Source organism: Canis lupus, chromosome 5, assembly GCF_011100685.1.
Source record: "Canis lupus familiaris isolate Mischka breed German Shepherd chromosome 5, alternate assembly UU_Cfam_GSD_1.0, whole genome shotgun sequence".
Taxonomy (NCBI): domain Eukaryota; kingdom Metazoa; phylum Chordata; class Mammalia; order Carnivora; family Canidae; genus Canis; species Canis lupus.
In genome coordinates this window covers 75,883,635-75,900,482 of record NC_049226.1, presented here as the reverse complement: position 1 = coordinate 75,900,482, position 16,848 = coordinate 75,883,635, and the positions used below count along the sequence as shown (strand labels likewise).

Sequence of the window (16,848 nt, the reverse complement as noted above, 5' to 3'; positions counted from 1 at the left end):
TTAAATTTATTTATTCATGATAGTCACACACAGAGAGAGAGAGAGAGAGGCAGAGACACAGGCAGAGGGAGAACCAGGCTCCATGCACCGGGAGCCCGACGTGGGATTCGATCCCGGGCCTCCAGGATCGCGCCCTGGGCCAAAGGCAGGCGCCAAACCGCTGCGCCACCCAGGGATCCCTGATGCTCATTTTTAAAAGAAATCTGTGAAGGCCACCTTACCTGACTTCTTCACCAGCAAAATCAAACACCTTGGTGATTTTAACTTTTTCAGTTTCTTTCGGTTTCTCAAGCTCTTCTGCTCTGACCAACAATTTACTCGAACTCGTCTCTTCAGGCTTCTCTCCTCTCTATGAAATGGTAAGAAATGCAATCAGTTTCACATTAGGATAAAACTAAAAGAACCATCCTAACATGCTGTTTAGGGCTGTTCTTAAATGTTTCATCTCTACACAATTAAAGAAAGACCCATCAGAAATTTATTCCCTACCATAGGGAATGCTTTGCTTTTCACTTGATAGAATTATTGTTAAAAGGCATCTAATCTGATTTCTGCTGTAAGCATCAAATCTCATTATGGAAATAAAAAAATCTACCTGGGGAACTTGGGGTATTTCTGGGAAAGCCTACATTTCATTTGGTTATCGACTTACATTAACCTGTGTATTTGGGGACACTTTTGGTTTTGGTCCAACATCATTGAGGAAGCTGGCCCACAGTTCATCCTCCTTCTTCTTCCTTGCATCCTCTGACCCAATGCCTTTTTCCTGCTCTGCAGCTCCATCTTCCTCCTCACTGCTATTGCCCTCTGATTCTTCATTGGCATCCTCCTCTTCCTCTTCTTCTAATGAGAAGCCACCTTGTTTTCTCTTCCTAATCACCAACAGTCACAAGAAAAAGGAGAGACAAGACAGATAGTGCAAAATGATTTCTGCTATCCCTTCCTCAATTCCAAACATAATGTTGCAAACCTGAGAAAATTTTAAAATCTGGAACTACTGATTAACACCCACACTAGGGGGGGAAGGGGGGAGGTTAAGCTGAGATTTGGTGAAAGAAAAGAAGAACTGAGCTCTTACAGTTAGCAATTTCCCCAAAAACTTAGAATCAAAATATAGTGTTCTATTCCTAAATCAGGACCAGCTATTTTCACCAAGAAAACACCCAAAATCACCTCACTGAATCAATCTGAATACAATCCAGAAAGTGTATTCCAAGAATATACACTCCAATTGGAAAACATGTTCTATTGAGGAGCGCCTCAAATTCATTTGCACTGTTTTTTCTTAGCGTTCTTGGGGGTGGGGGGAATGGACATCAGTTTCTCCCCACTTTCTTAAAATATGAAAGCTGGAATACAGAAAAATTCAAGCACAAAAGAACTGGGCCCAAGACCTAAAAGAGTAAATTGTTTCTTAGTCTATTCTGACTTCAAGTGAATCATCTAATACCTAAAATTCTTTTTTTTTCTCATTTTTATAAACTATAATCTGCTTTTTTGCTTCAATGCCCAAAAAGACAGAAATACCAATGAAAGAGAGGTAAAAGATATCAATGGAAGCATTTCTTATTTGAGCTAAATAACCTGTTAGAATTTTCATAATTGGGGCAGAGGGAGTGTAATTCAATACCAGGCCCATGGAAGGTAATTCGCTAGTATTTATGAAAAAAATTTTTTTTACTGCATAGAACTCTGGATCAAAAAATTCTACTTCTATAAATCTGATTTACAGAAATACCTGTACTTGTATACAAAGACATAACAAAGAATATTCACTGAAGTCTTGTTGGTTATAGTAAAGGCAGGTAGAATCTAAATGTCCCTTAATAAGGGAATACTTGAATAATGCAAGGTGTAGCCATATAATGTAACATTATGCAGTCACTGAAAAGAATAAAGTATAGCTAAATGTACTCCCATGGTACACATCTCTAAGATGAGAAACAGTGAACATGAGAAACTATAAGCAGAGTATGTCACTCTTTGTTTTGGCGGTGGGGGGAGGGTGTCTTTTGTTTTTTTTTAAAGAGTAGGAAATATACACCTACATACACAAACTATCTCTGACAACATAGTTCTTCTCAGAGGAACAAGTGATACTGAGGGTACACATTTTTGTAGTAACTGAGTTTTTAATTCTTAACGAGTGTACATGGTATCTACTAAAAAAAATTTTTTTAATTAAAGCTCAAAAACTTTTAAAGCTCACCTAAGACCTAGAATTTAATCCTAAAGTCACAAATATTTCCCTTGAAAAGACAAAGGTAAGAAACCCTGGGAGGGAGAACTCCTGAAACCAATCCCAGCCATCTGGATACTGTGACAGTAGCCCGACTTCTAAGGACCTTGAGGGCAGCATCACCTGGCCGGAATGCTCTGAGCCTTTCTTTTTTTCCCTTTGGCTTTCTGTGTCTGCTCTTCACCATCCACTTCATCTTCCTTCACTAATTCATTTACATCATCTTCACTATACTCTCCACCTGAAATCACATAATAGAGTGGTCAGACATACAGGAATAAAGATTTTCACATCAAGACAAGACGTTTTCATTAAAAATAAAGTCCAGTACTCTCCTCTATTCTTTATCTAACTAAAATATCATTTCCTTAGGAAAGACTTCCTGTTCCTGAAGACTAAGCTAAATTACCCTATTCCAGGCTTCCATGACAGTCCATATTTCCCTCGATAAGTGTATCCACTTATATTTAACGTTTGCAATTTCTGCTACGCTCTACATATCTTGAGGACATGGATCTTGTTTGTTAAGTATGTGCTGAATGAATAAATGAGTAGAAATTCCAATTCTACTACTAAACTGTTCCAAGAAGAAATTGATGTTCCCACCGTATCTTGGATATCTTTCGAAAGTAATCAAAAGAAACCTTGACAAAAAAGAGGTCTAAGGACTTCCAGTTAGACACAACAGAAAGATCAAACATGTCTAGTTCCCATCTTCAGTCACTAACATTCAGGGGTCCCCAATAAGAGGGTGTTACTTGGATGCCCAGGATAACCATAGTCTGTGGGTATCAGTCAATAAATGCTGTCCACATGGAGATTCAGCCAGTTTTTTGTTTTTTGTTTTTTTTAACTTCACGTAAACTTTTACTTGGAAGTAGGGACACCTGGGTGGCTCAGTGGTTGAGCATCTGCCTTCAGCCCAGGGCCTGATCCTGGGGACCTGGGATCGAGTCCTACATCAGGCTCCCTGCATGGAGCCTGCTTCTCTCTCTCTCTGTGTCTCTGCCTCTCTCTCTGTGTGTCTCTCACGCATAAATAAATAAAATCTTAAAAAAAAAAAACACTTTACTTGAAGTATAACACATACATTGAAGAACACACAAGTCTACTCTATAGCTTGATGAAATTATGCAAAGTGAACACACTTGTATAACCAGGCCCAGCTCAAGAACCAGAACACAAACCAGCATCCCAGAAGGTTCCTCATGCCTGTTCCAGGCATTAGCCACCACCCCATTCCAAGAACCATCCTGACTCCTAAGTTTAGTTTGCCAAAGATTAAGTTTGCCTTTTTTTTTTTTTTTAAGGTTTTATTTATTTTTTCATGAGAAGCAGAGACATAGGCAAAGGGAGACTCAGGCTCCTCACAGGGAGCCTGATGCAGGACTCCATCCCGGAACCCCAGGATCACACCCTGAGCGAAAGACAGACGCTTAACCACTGAGCCACCAAGGCATCCCATGTTTGCCTTCTTTTTACCCTTAAACAGACGCCTACAATATGCACTCTCAAGCATCTGGCTTTCACTCAATATACTATGTGTTGGTCACCCATACTGTTCACTGTAGCTCTAATTTATTCACTCTCATTCCAAAATAGTATTTCACTGCACAACTGTACCACAATGTACTTATCCATTCTTGGGCTGACATTTAGGTTGTTTCCAATTTGGGGCTGTTACAAACAGTAATGTTTTGAATATTCTGGTACATCCAATCAGCTTCTAAGTATTTCACTCATAATGAACCAAGGACCACCAAACACTTGAGGAAAGCCTCCAATATGAAAGGTAAGACTGATGGGATGCCTGGGTGGCTCAGCGGTTAAGTGTCTGCCTTTGGCTCAGGGTGTGATCCTGGCGTCCCAGGATCAAGTCCCACATCGGGCTCCCTACATGGAGCCTGCTTTTCCCTCTACCTATGTCTCTGCTTCTCTCTCTGTGTGTGTCTCTCATGAAGAAATAAAATCTTAAAAAAAAAAAAAAGTTAAGACTAAAACAAGAAAGGAATTCAGAGGAAATTAAAACACACACTTCTTTATAGTTAATAGCCTCAAAGAGGTAAGAGAAAGTATGGCATTCATGAAATAGTGACTTAAACATTTTTCAAAAAACTTTAAAAAAATGTTTTAAACTCTTGAAGACTAGAAATATAATGGCAGAGATTTAAAAAAGAACAAAGCTGATGAGGAGCCATTCATGTGAAAATCTGCAGAATACACATTTGAGACTGAATACCACAGACCAATCGATAAATAAAAATGTTTCCTGAACACAGGACTGAGTTCCAGACTAAGATGGCAGTCTAAATGCACAAATGTCATTTTGCTTCCTCTGAAACTCCAGTAAAATCACGTCAGCAAAAAGAGTTTTAAAAAACACAAACTACAAGCTAAGTAGGTATGTAGCTGCAATGTTATTTTTTGTATTTGTAAAGGATAAACAAAAGGAAGGATAAACAAAATACTAATGAGAATACGTAGGGCAGCCCCAGTGGCTCAGCAGTTTAGAGCAGCCTTCAGCCCAGGGAGTGATCCTGGAGACCCGGGATGGAGTCTCACGTCAGGCTCACGTCAGGCTGCAAAGAGCCTGCTTGTGTATCTGCCTCTCTCTCTCTCTCTCTGTCTCTCATGAATAAATAAATAAAATCTTAAAAAAAAAAAAAAAGTACCTATAAGGGTAAGGGTAGAACAGAGTGGGAGAATTCTCTGTGATTAACTTTCGGAAGAATTTTGAAAATCTCTTAAATTAAGAACAGTTTGAACTAACAAATACTTGTTTGAATAAATAACTGCATACCCAAGCATTAACATAACTGACAGACAGGATTTATTCCAAGGACTTCAGAAACACAGTATTTTGACTGTTGCACCTTTAGCAAGACCCATTGTAAAGATAAAAAAAGAAAGAAAGAAAGAAAAAAAAGAAAAAAGAAAGAAAGAAAAAAGCCCTTATTCCATGTGGTAACATCAACATTGGTATTTTGAAACTACTTCCTTCATAATAGGCTAAAGCAAGTAATTATGTTAAACATTAGGGATCCAGATCTTCAGAGGAATGACACAGGATTATAAAGTCAAAGAAATCAAATGAAAATTCAAATGTTAAAACTGAATCAAAAATATCAATATGAGGGGCGCCTGGCTGGCTCAGTAGGTAGATGATGCAACTCTTGTTCTAGGGGTTGTAAGCCGAAATCCTACACTGGGTGTAAAGATTACTGAAAAATAAAATCTTTTTTAAAAAACCATCAATAATGTACTCTCTAAAATAAATATTTTCTAGTTCTGTTCACTGAAATGGCACAGAAACATTGTCACTCTAGTAGCAATGAGCATCTCTTCAGAGTCCAGATTATATTATTTTATACGATTCATCATAAAAAGGGATCCTTGAAAAAAAAAACATCTAATTTCAGGTCTGAGGGAGGGAAAGAACAAAGTAAAACTGGGACATCTTGCTGTGCAGAAAGCAAGGAAATTATTTAAGAATAATGGGTCGCATTAAAAGGATTTAAGATCCAGCTTGAAAGAACTCCTAGTGGCTAAACATGATGACTTGAGCACTAAAAGGAATACCTGCTAGTGGACTAAAACACATTGAATCAATAAATCCATAAGCCCTTTATGATGTTTTAAAAAAAGACAAAAGATAATTTATACTACTTAAAGCTACTATTAAAATTATTCTCTATTTTGAAAGTTAATAATTAAAATGAATCAAACATTTATCCTGTCCCAACTGATGAGGGAAAGCAATACTTTAGGGAATATTTTTTTTAAATTTTTATTTTATTTATAATAGTCACAGAGAGAGAGAGAGAGAGAGAGAGAGAGAGAGAGAGAGAGGCAGAGACATAGGCAGAGGGAGAAGCAGGCTCCATGCACCAGGAGCTCGACGTGGGATTCAATCCCAGGTCTCCAGGATCGCCCTGGGCCAAAGGCAGGCGTCAAACCGCTGCGCCACCCAGGGATCCCCTAGGGAATAATATCAACTAATAATTGTAGAAGAACCACAAAATTAGAAAAATATCACTTCTCACACTGTAATGATACTAATTTAGACAGGGATTATCAAGTAATGTTTTCAAAAAATGAAGTGTTATATTACTACACAGAATACTTCAGTTCCAAGGTAAGAAACAATTACACAACACAGGGCTCAGATTCTCATCCCCTGAATCCAATAGTTGCAACTATGGGAACCAACCAAGGATTGTAGGTCTTTTGACGTTATGCATTATGAAACACACAGTCATCTATAATGTATTCTAACCAAAAATATTTTATTTGAACCCATCAAGTATTTTTTTTAAAGATTTTATTTATTTGAGAGAGGGAGAGCACAAGAGGGAGAAAAGAAGAAGCCTATTCCCCACTGAGCAGAGAGCCCAACATGGGGCTCAATCTGGGATGGTGACCTGAGCTGAAGGCAGATGCTGAACAGACTGAAAGCCACCCAGGCGCCCCCCATCAAGCATCTAGATAGAACTTCCAGGAATTTCAGAACTTCAGAATTCCAGAGAATTCAAAGAACAAAGGAACAACCTAAAATACCAGGAGGAGGTGACCAGACAAATCCAGAAGGTAAGACATTCTGCAGGACATAATGCCTGATCTCTTAGGCAAATCAATGTCATTACAGAACATGCCAGATTAAAACAAATTTAAAGGATGGGACAACTACACAATATGAGTAGTCCTGAACCTAACTGTGATTTGGATAAACAAGCTACAGTCTATTCTGAGTCCAGTGGGAATATCTTAATAAGGTCTGTATATAAGATGAATCAAAAGTTTACTGAAATGAACAGGGAGAGACTGTTCACTGAAAAGAGCAGGTTACAAGATAACATGAAAAAGTATGATTTCAGGTTGGGGTTAAAACACAAGTGTCGGGGCAGCCCCGGTGGTGCAGCAGTTTAGCGCCATCTGCAGCCTGTGGTGTGATCCTGGAGACCCAGGATCGAGTCCCACGTCAGGCTCCCTGCATGGGGCCTGCTTCTCCCTCTGCCTGTGTCTCTACCTCTCTCTCACTCTCTCTGAATGAATAAATAAATAAATCTTTAAAAACAAAACAAAACACAAGTGTCTATACCTGGGTGTAAAAAAGTTCAGAGTTCACTAAAGGATTCACTAAAGGATTAATACAATAATCTTTGGGTGGTAGGAATGCAATGATTCTGTTTTCTTATGCTTAACAGTCTGAATTTTCTGATTTTCTACAAAGCTAACACACTACTTTTGTAGTAACGTAAGATCATTTTTCACCATAAAAGGGTTGCAAACAGTTCAAACAAAGAGAAAAATATGGCTTTGGATATTACATATGTTTAAAATGTTCAATTTCATTGATAAAAGATAAGCAACTTTTAAATTATACACATGCACAAAAAGATCAAGCTCCATGCAGTTACTATGACAAAAAAACAAATACAAAAAACTAAGAAGCAGAATAACATCCCTATAGACAACAAAGAACAAAATGAACATACCTTGTCCAAAGACCCAGAGCTTCCAATCACCTTTTTAGATCCCCATGCTTAAACAAGAGCCAAACAACTAAGAATCACTGAAAATCTGAGAAAGTATCTAATAAAACTGAAAGCAAATATACAGGAGAATAAAAATCATATTGGAGGGATGCCTGGGAGGCTCAGCAGTTAAGCATCTGCCTTCAGCCCAGGGTGTGATCCTGGAGTCCCAGGATCGGGTCCCACACTGGGATCCCTGCATGGAGCCTGCCTCTGTGTGTGTGTGTCTCTCATGAATAAATAAATAAAATCTTAAAAAAAAAAAAATCACATTGGAAAAATGTTTCCTTTTGAGGCTAGCAATATCTGATACTAAAGACATGGAAATTACAACTACAGACCAATATCCTTCATAAGCAGATACAAAAATTCTCAACAGGGGGATCCCTGGGTGGCTCAGTGGTTTAGCGCCTGCCTTTGGCCCAGGGCGCGATCCTGGAGTCCCGGGATCGAGTCCCACGTCAGGCTCCTGGCATGGAGCCTGCTTCTCCCTCCTCCTGTGTCTCTGCCTCTCTCTCTCTCTCTGTCTATGATAAATAAATAAATATTAAAAAAAAATTCTCAACAAATAGTAGCAAACAAAATTCAGCAACATATAAAAAGATTTATTTATTTATTTATTTTGGAGAGAGAGTAGAGAGAGCTCATGGGAGAGCAGTAGAAAGAGCAGAGGAGGGAGAGGGAGGGGGAAAGAATCTCAAGCAGATTCCATGCTGAGTGTGGAGCCCAATGCGGGGCTGGATCTTAGATCATGACCTGAGCCAAAATCAAGAGTCAAACACTTAACAGACTGAGCAACCCAAGAGCCCCAGCAATGTATAAAAAGAATACACTATGACCAAGGGAGTTTCATCCCAGAAATAAAAGGCTATTCAAAATTTAAAAATCACCTGCCAGAACACTGTGGGTGGTTGGTTAATTGCCTTGAGTTGGAAAATGGTTTGCACTTACAACTGTAAATTTATTCATCCTAACAAATTCTACTGTCATATGAGAACATTAGGCCCCAGCAATGTGTCATCATGTGAAGAAAATAAAGTGCTGCAGTGTAAAAAAAAAAAAAAAAAAAAATTTTTAAATCAGTAACTGTAATTCACCATATTAACAGGAAGAAAATCAACCACACAGAATCCTATGGAGGAAAAGCATCTGACAAAATTCTCCTCTCAGCAAATCATGAGTAGAGGGAAGTTCTTTAACCCGATAAAATGCATCGGTGAAGAGCAGTATATGCAGACTGTCAGGGTTCAAATCCCAGTTCAGCTACTCTGTAGCTGGATGACTTTGATCAATTTGCTTAAATTCTCTGTGCCTCATTTTCTTCATCTGTAAAATGAGGAGAATAGCACATACTCTGTAGCATCATATGAGTGAGCTAATAATGTAAAGGACTTAAAACGTGCAGACTCAAAAGGCATCTGTAAACTGTAGCTAACATACTAACTCGTGAAACACTGATAATTCCCTCTTAAAATTGAGAACAAGGCAAGTCCATCCACTCTCACTATTCCTATTTGACATCATGCTGGAAGATTATTTATTTATTTATTTATTTATTTATTTATTTATTTATGATAGTCACACACACAGAGAGAGAGGCAGAGACACAGGCAGAGGGAGAAGCAGGCTCCATGCACCGGGAGTCCGACGTGGGACTTGATCCCGGGTCTCCAGGATCGTGCCCTGGGCCAAAGGCAGGCGCTAAACCGCTGCGCCACCCAGGGATCCCATCTTTTTTTTTTTTAAAGATTTTATTTATTCATGAGAGACACAGAGAGAGAGGCAGAGACACAGGCAGAGGGAGAAGCAGGCTCCACGCAGGGAGCCCGATGTTGGACTCGATCCATGGACTGCAGGATCACGCCCTGGGCCGAAGGCGCGCTAAACCGCTGAGCCATCCAGGAATCCCCATGGAAGTCTTATTAAAAGCTGTAAAGCAAGGCAGCCCGGGTGGCTCAGCGGTTTAGCGCCGCCTGCGGCCCAGGCCGTGATCCTGGAGATCCGGGATTGAGTCCCACATTGGGCTCCCAGCATGGAGCCTGCTTCTCTCTCTGCTTCTCTGTCTGTCGTGAAAAAATAAATAAAATTAAAAAAAAAAAAAAAAAAAAGCAGTAAAGCAAGCAAAAGAAACAAGAAGCATACCTATTGGAAAAGAAAAAGAAATAAAACTGTTTCTATTCAAACATCATGGTCTATGTTTTATTTGGGGGAGGGTGGCCTTGCAACCGTTAATTTTGGTGACTGTCATGCAACTCTTAAGCATCTATCAAAACACAGATCAGTACACTGACTGAGATGGGGGAGGGGCAGAGAGACTCTTAAGCAGGTTCCACCCCTAGCACTGGAGCCCAACCCTGGCTCAATTTCACGACCCTGGGACCAGGACCCGAGCCAAAATCAAGAGTCCCACGTTAAAGGAACTGAGCCCCCAGGCACCCCTATTTTTAAGTATGAGTACTCACAACTTTGATTAAAATGAAAACTAGTTTTCATAGAACCACTCTGGCCATTACCGTAAGACCAACGTTGGTGGACGCGGACGGAAACGGAGTCAGGCAAACCAGTCGGGAAGCTACGGCTAATCCTAGGAAAGAATGGCGGTCCAGGGACAGGGAGATGGGCGGGGAGGCGGTCAGAAACCAGCTTCCCACATAGGCACCACAGAACTTACTGCCTGAACCAGAAGACAGAAAGAAAGCAAGCAAGGAGGAGTGACTCCTGGGGTTTCTGTTTTTCACCAGCATGTGTGTGTGGATGGCTACTTTAGATGAGATGGGAAGTCTGGGGAAAGCAATAGAGCAGAAGGGGTAGGTCTGAGTGACAAGATTTAGTCTGAGAAGCCTATACCACCAAAAAGCGAGAGGAAGAGGGGCCTGAAAAAAAAAAGGGGGGGGGGAATAGGTATGCACCGCAGAGACAAAATGCCTCATCGGGTGAACTTTCTAATAACCAGACCCCACGCGACGGCATGAAGCAGACAGGCTGATCCTGGACGTGGTGCTAGCACGCAAGGAGGGTCTGACGACAACCTACACGGCTCACACCGCGTCCCATTAGACGTGAACACTGGTGCGGCCGCCCCCGCGCCTGCGCCGACCGACCCCGCCTGCGCCCCCGGGGCAGGCCAGCGTCCACGTGCGGGTTCCCGCGCTCCGAGACGGGGCGGCGGCCCGAGACACGCCGCGGGCGTCGGCTGCGCGAGCCTCCCCCGCGCGCGCGCGCGCGGGTCGGCCCGGGGCGGTCGCGCGGACGGGAAGGCGGCCGAGGAAGCGGGGCTTGCGCGACGGGGCCGCGGGAGACCGCGCCGCCGGGCCACGCACGCCGGGCCCAGAGCGCCTCACGTGAAGCGGGGGGCGGGGCAAGCCTTCTCTCGCCTCCGGCCGCATCGCTCACCCGACGGCACGTAGTCTTCGTCCTCCTCCGAGGTGGAGAAGTCTTCAGAGTCGAATTCCTCCATGTCGCTGCCGCGCGGGGCGGGCGGAACCACACGACCTCAGCAGCTGCCCCAAACGGCAAAGCTCTAGGGAGAGACCATAAGCTGCAACGGGGGTGGCGGCGGCGGCGGCGGCGGCGGCTGGGGCGGGCCCCCCCACCCCGCGACGTGTACGCACGCGCAGAGAGTGTTACGTAGTCCAAACGCGACAGTTCCAGGCCAACGCCTCGTGCCCCTGACGGGACTGTACTGCTTGACGAGAGTCCAGGCTCCGCGCTGAAGCGGTGCATGCCGGAACTTGTAGTCTTTGGCACTGTCGGGTCTCTGCTTTAATAAATGTGCTTAAACAGAATTACGTGTCTGTGGGGATATTGCTGACCTTCGTTACTCATGGGTTGGTATTTTCTAGTTCGCTTACTTGCTTACACTGACTAACCCCGAAAATCAATATTCGCGGTGCTTTCTGAGGTTTCTCGCGGACATGCGCAGAGGGTGAAACTCGAGTCCAGCAGCGGTGCGGTAAACTAGCTGAGATTGAACAAGGCAGGCGCAGTGGGCTTTCTTGCTTCCTCTCTCTGGGTGTAAAGGATTGTCTTTTTCTCTGTATACTTAGGGCCGTGTGGGGTTTTTTGCATTTTTGTGCTTTTTGGTGGTGATTTCGCGGTTTAAAATGACCGCTCAACGTAGTGGCGAAGTGCTGCCAGTGCTCCTAAGCGCAGGAAGGCTGTGAGGTGCCTTATGGAGAAAATACGTGTACTAGATAAGCTTCGTGCAGGCGTGAGTTGTAGCGCTGCTGGCCGCGAGTTCAGTGTTAATGAATCAACAATCCGGTACATCAAAAAAAAAAAAAAAAAAAAAGGGAAAAGGAAATTCGCCGATCTGTCCGGGAGGCCCCCCGGAAAGTGCGCAAGTAACGTCTATAGTACGTGAGGAAGCGATGGAAAAGATGGAAAAACGACTAAGTTTGTGGATTCATGAGATGACAACCGACAGAAAAGACGTGGTGGACAGCATTGTCTTGAGGCTGAAAGCCAAAGAAATTTACGGTCATGTAACCCAGGGCCAGAAAAACGTGAAACCTTTCTCCGCCAGCGCTGGCTGGCTGGCGCGTTTCAAGAGGCGGTGTGGCGTGAACAATGTTAAACTAGCAGGTGAAGCAAGTTCTGCAGATCAGGAGGCTGCGGGAGAATTTTAAAAGCACTTGCTGAGTGTTATACAGGAGAAAGGATATGTGGAAGAGCAGGTTTTCAACGCTGATGAGACTGGCTTATTTTACAAGGACGTTGGCAGAAGAACCTATATATGACACAAATGGCCTGCAAAGCCCCTGGCTTTAAATCATTCCAAGACTATGCAACCTTGCTCTTGTGCACCAATGCCAAGGGCGACTTCAAGTGCAAACCCCTAATGGTATACAGAGCCCAGAATCCACAAGCACTTACAGGAAAAAGCGTTAACCATATGCCGTTCCGTTGGAGGAACAAAAAAAGCCTGGATGACATCCTATTGTTTCACAACTGCTTCATACCAGAAGTTGAATGCTATCTCCAGGGCAGAAACCTTGCCTTCAAGGTTTTATTAATTTTGGATAATGCCCCAGTCCGTTGCTTGAGGAACTCAGAAATGCCCATCCCAACGTAGAAGGTCTTTTCATGACCCCAAACACTACATCTCTCATCCAACCCCTGGATCAGGGTATAATAAAAGCTTTCAAGGCACACTATACCAGGGAGCTTTATAGCAAGGCTTTCGAGGCTTTCAAGTCCAACACAGACTACCATGTTGGACTACTGGAAGTCAGTTACTCTACACAGTGTTATTGATTATGTTGGGACAGCCTGGGACAGCATCAAACAAGCTACTCTCAACAGCTGTTGGGAAAATGTTTGGCCAGACTGTGTGCAAAATTTTGAAGGCTTTGAAGGTGTTACAGAAAGTATAAAGAACAGTGTCAAAAAGATAATGCATATCACACGGCAAATAAGTGGAGAAGGCTTTGATGACATGAAGGAGGAAGATGTGGAGGAAATTTTGGCAGAGAAGGCAATAGAACCCACCAATGAAGACCTGGACGCGATGGCAAAACAAGGCACTGGAGTCGGCAATGACGAGGATGGTGATGAAAGTCAGTCAACCTAAGACTTCAAGAATTGACCCTCTTGGGCAGCCCGGGTGGCTCAGTGGTTTAGCACCGCCTTCAGCCCAGGGTGTGATCCTGGAGACCTGGGATCGAGTCCCACGTCGGGCTCCCTGCGTGGAGCCTGCTTCTCCCTCTCCCTGTGTCTCTGCCTCAGACATGTACCTGTGGAGTTGCTCTCTGTCTCTGTGTCTCTCATGAATAAATAAAAATTAAAAAAAAAAAAGAATTGACCCTCTTACAATGACTAATATATCAGAATGGAATTCTGCCTTGGAAAGAATTTTCAATGACATGGAAGAGTGTGACCCTATGCTTGATCGCAGCCTTAAATTTAAATGCCTGACCTCACTGGCATTTGCCCCTTATGCCAAGATGCTTAAAGATTTGAGGCAAAAAGCCAAGCAGACAAGGCTGACCCAACTTTTTGAGCCAGTTTGGGAGGGAAGGTTGCCAGCTCTGTCAACAAGTCATGAGAGAGGCAAACTTCTGAGGTTGAATTGCCCAACACTGACATGCTGCCCTGTTCCTCTTCTGCAGAATAAATTCCACCAACCTCTTCCTTGGTTTTTGGGGGCAAGCCAAGGTCAAGAGGTTTAACCACACTGTGTGCTGCAACACACATCCTGCTGTTCCATCAACAGTAAGATTTTAATTACCATTTTAATGAAATCTCTAATTTTTTTCAGGACCCTATTTGTATTACTGTGCAGTATACAGTATGTGTTCACAATACTCTGTGAATATCGTTATGTGTTTACTACATGTACTATATACGTGTACTGCATGCGTACATAGACTGACGGAAAGAGTTAAGTAATACAGTGTCAGTGTTGTAGAGGACATCACACAAAAATGCTATAATTAAAATAGTTTTATTATAAGAAATACTGCATGTAACTACTGTAAGAAAGATACGTTAAATAAGGTGTCTTTGAACAGAAACCTACATAAAACAAGATTATATATTGATCAGTTGACAAAAGTATTGTGACCAGAGACTCGCAGGAACCCAACCCTGTATTTCCCCCAATAGTGGTTCAGTACTCTCTAATTGAGTGTGCACAGTGACTTTGTAGACATAACTACTGTGGACAGGAATCAGCTGCATTTTAGAATTCAGACACCATCCCCATGAGTCCTTCAAGTATATCCATATAGAAGGATAGCCATATACAATCTTTATGACTTTACCAGACTAAAATTTTTAAAATTATAATCCAACTACGGGAGGCAGTAATCAGAAACAAATGCAGATGAGACATCAACAATTAACATCCTCTTTGTTCAGGTTTAGTTTTTTTTTAGCTGAAAATTGCTGCTTGTTGATACTCTGGATGACTGGGTCTGAGGCACCTAGTCCTACAGTTATCTAAATTAAAAAATAGCTGAACATCTGTGATTAAAAGGACATTACAATGGCAGTATGCCAGCAAACTTTAAAAAACAGCCTAATTGAAACATAATTCCCAGACCATAAAACGTACCCATTTAAAGTACACGATTCAGTAGTTCTGGTAAGTTCACAGACTTGTGCAACCATCACACCAAAAACGAGCCTCTTTCCCATTTCTTCCCAATCCCCAGCCTCAGGCTTAATCTTACTGTCTTTATAGATTTGCCTATTCTGGACTTTTCATATAAATGGTATTATACAGTGTGTCTTTTGATTGTCTTCTTTCACTTAGCACATCTTAAGAGCTAATTTCTCTTAGATGTGTACCTGTGGAGTTGCTTTATCACATAGTAATTCTGTGCTTTACCTTTCAAGGATCTGCCACATTGCTTCCCAAAGCAGCTGAGCCATTTTATATATCCTCAGCAGCAATGTATGAAGAGTCCAGTTTCTGCACACCTTGCCAATACTCGTCTTTTTGATTAAAGCCATCTTAGTGGATGTGAAGTGGCATTTCATTGTAGTTTTGATTTGCATTTGCACACTTCCCTGATGACTAATGATGTTAATCATCTTTTCACATCTTTTCATGTCTTTATTGGCCATGTTACATGTTCTCCTGAGAATGTCTATTCAGATCCTTTGCCCATTTTAAAATCAGGTTGTCTTTTTATTGTTGAGTTTCAGGATTTCTTTATGTATTCTAAATATCAATCTCATAAAACATAGGCCTTTCTATTGTGTGCCATCACTTCCTTAATGGCATCCATTGAAGCATAAAATTTTCTTTTTGGGCAGCCCAGGTGGCTCAGTGGTTTAGCACCGCCTTCAGCCCAGGACCTGATCTTGGAGACCCGGGATCGAGTCCCATGTCAGACTCCCTGCATGGAGCCTGCTTCTCCCTCTGCCTGTCTCTCTGCCCCTCTCTCTGTCTCTCATGAATAAAATCTTTAAAGGAAATTTTTTTTCTCATTTTGATGAAGTTCAATTTACCGATTTTTTTCTTGTCCTTGGTGCTTTTGGGCTCCTACCAAAGAAGCTTTTGCCTAGCTCAAGATCATGAAACTTAACTCTTGTTTTCAGTTTTATAGTTTTAGTTTGTGCATTTAGGTCTATGATCTTCCTTATGGGAGGAGAAAAGAATGGATGTGAAATTAGGACCTGGTGTTTGGGAGTTTAACATGCTCAGCCTTTTCCCTTGGATAGCATTAGTGAACCTGCAGTGACACACCAGGACATAGCCCTTTGCCCCATCAATGAGGTCCATGTCTGGGGAAAAGGATGTGTTGGGGTTCTCTAGCAGACTCTCCTCCAGCATCATCTCATTTCTCCCAGTCTTTTTTTTTTTCCTCCCAGTCTCTTTACAGCTCACTAGCACTCCAAACATTTGTTCAAATTAACAAAATTTTTTAAGATTTTATTTATTCATCAGAAAGAGAGAGAGAAAAGCGCAGAGGCAGAAGCAGACTCCCTGAGAAGCAGGGAGCCTGATGCGGAACTCAATCCCAGGACCCCAGGATCACAACCTGAGCCAAAGGCAGACTTAATGGACTGAGACACTCAGGCACCCAAATTCACAGTTTCTAACCACTTTAATGGTAATCAGGGTAGGAGCTACTTTCCATTGTTTCAAATAAAGAGGCCAACTCCAGGCCAAAGGCATGTGTTGTTTGACCTGGAAAGCATTTAATGTGAAGTCAGATTAGTTGCAAGTGCTTAAAAATGGAAATTTCAAATAATCTCGATTTCCAACTTCTCTTGAAAAACTGGAAAATCTGGCTATTCTGGGCTCATAATGTCACAAAGTAAAAATAGGCTGGAAATAAGCAATGGTTGGCCCCTTTACACAGGGCGTCCAGTTGGCCAGAGTACAAATTCCCTCAACTCCCTAGAAAATTCCTGGTTCATTATTACTGCGTTTTCTTAGCAATGATTTATGGGGTCCTCTCTACCATACTGTGCACGTTTAGCCCCTCATCTTACACAGTCTATTTCCATTGTCCAATCTTGGGTTATCACCTTTTGAAAATTGAAGAAAATTTCCTCCCACCCTGAGTCCTGGATACATATAATCCTGGGGGTTTCTGGTTGAACTCTGCATGTAGAGTT

At 42.2% G+C, this 16,848-nt stretch overlaps 1 protein-coding gene across 1 annotated transcript in view; it reads right to left on the bottom strand.

Annotated features, from left to right (window-relative positions):
- The window catches only part of CFDP1 (craniofacial development protein 1), a 129,292-nt gene extending 117,934 nt beyond the window's left edge, over positions 1 to 11,358 (bottom strand). The window contains 4 exon segments of the mRNA NM_001287118.1: positions 222 to 349; positions 653 to 872; positions 2,363 to 2,480; positions 11,167 to 11,358. Of these exon segments, the coding sequence (NP_001274047.1) occupies positions 222 to 349; positions 653 to 872; positions 2,363 to 2,480; positions 11,167 to 11,230 (530 nt within the window). The 5' untranslated portion in view covers positions 11,231 to 11,358.
- Positions 11,359 to 16,848: the final 5,490 nt, after the last annotated feature.